The 1,173-nt window shown below is 40.5% G+C and overlaps 1 protein-coding gene across 1 annotated transcript in view; it reads left to right on the forward strand.

Moving 5' to 3' along the window:
• LOC106522114 (TRPM8 channel-associated factor homolog) overlaps positions 1–1,138 on the forward strand; it is a gene marked incomplete in the record, with an annotated part of 15,157 nt that extends 14,019 nt beyond the window's left edge. The window contains 3 exon segments of the mRNA XM_014014975.1: positions 159–382; positions 503–616; positions 798–1,138. Coding sequence (XP_013870429.1) covers positions 159–382; positions 503–616; positions 798–1,040 — 581 coding nt within the window.
• Positions 1,139–1,173: the final 35 nt, after the last annotated feature.

The raw sequence follows: 1,173 nt of genomic DNA on the forward strand, positions 1-1,173 counted from the left end.
TAATAATAATGTGTTAGTTTTATGTAGCACTTCTAAATGCTCAGACATTTTATTTCACATATTATTCACTCACTTCTCAGTCACACTCAGCGGTGGAAATGTGGCTAACAACCAAAATTAGGTGTCCTATTCTGCATTTTCCCTTTTTTTCTGATCAGGTTGGATGCATGCAGGTTATCCCATCATGGCTCATAAGTCCTCTGCAGCTGGACTGCTTAATGTCAAAAATGCAAGAACTAACGGCATTTGGGGCTCCATCCATGAGCTCGGACACAACCAGCAGAGAGGCTGCTGGGAGTTCCCGTCACACACTACAGAGTGCACATGCAACCTGTGGTCAGTGTACGTGCATGAGGAGGTGCTGGGCCTCAACAGGGCAAAGGTAAACTCACAACCAGAATATATTATCTGTTTTTTTTGGCTCATTTAATGTGATAATTTTTAGCTTTTTGTTGAAATTACAATTTGTCATAATTACACTTTTTCACACTGGTCGATGTAGGCTCATTCAGCTATGAGTGTAGAAAAACGAAGTGCTCGAGCAAAGGACTATGTGAAAGGGGGCAGACAGCTGAGCAGCTGGAGCATGTGGGTGGCTCTGGAGACTTATATGCAAGTAAGAAATTTATACTTTGTAAAGAAACTTTAAATTACAAACAAAACAAAATTTCACAGTAAAAAATGGTTGGTTTGGAAAGGATTTTAATTCTGATTTGCCAAACAGTAGTGGTGCTAAGAAATCAGTGTTTTTTGTTTGTTTGTTTGTTTGTTTGTTTGTTTTCACTTTGTCCTCAAAGCTCCAGGAAAGGTTTGGTTGGGATGCCTTTAAGAAGGTGTTTGCTGCCTACCACAAGATGAGCAACTTTCCCAAAGACAACAAAGGAAAGATGAACCTGTTCACTGAGACCTTCTCTCAGACTGTGGGCATGGATCTGACTGGATTCTTCAAAGCCTGGGGATGGCCCATTGATGCAGCTAGTGAGCAAAAATTATCCAGCCTGCCTCCCTGGTCTGATCATCCCATGGTTCAGTATGACTGAGCATCAATCAGCTGTGGATTAAGGAGCACCTGTAGTTACTTCATCAGATGGGCTATTGATAGAGTTTTATTGGATTTATTAAACTTCTTAAGGTGTTTCAAATAAAGTCTTGAGGTACGTGACAAATTTATTA

The sequence above is a fragment of the Austrofundulus limnaeus genome, unplaced genomic scaffold (assembly GCF_001266775.1).
Source record: "Austrofundulus limnaeus strain Quisiro unplaced genomic scaffold, Austrofundulus_limnaeus-1.0 Scaffold121, whole genome shotgun sequence".
Lineage (NCBI taxonomy): Eukaryota > Metazoa > Chordata > Actinopteri > Cyprinodontiformes > Rivulidae > Austrofundulus > Austrofundulus limnaeus.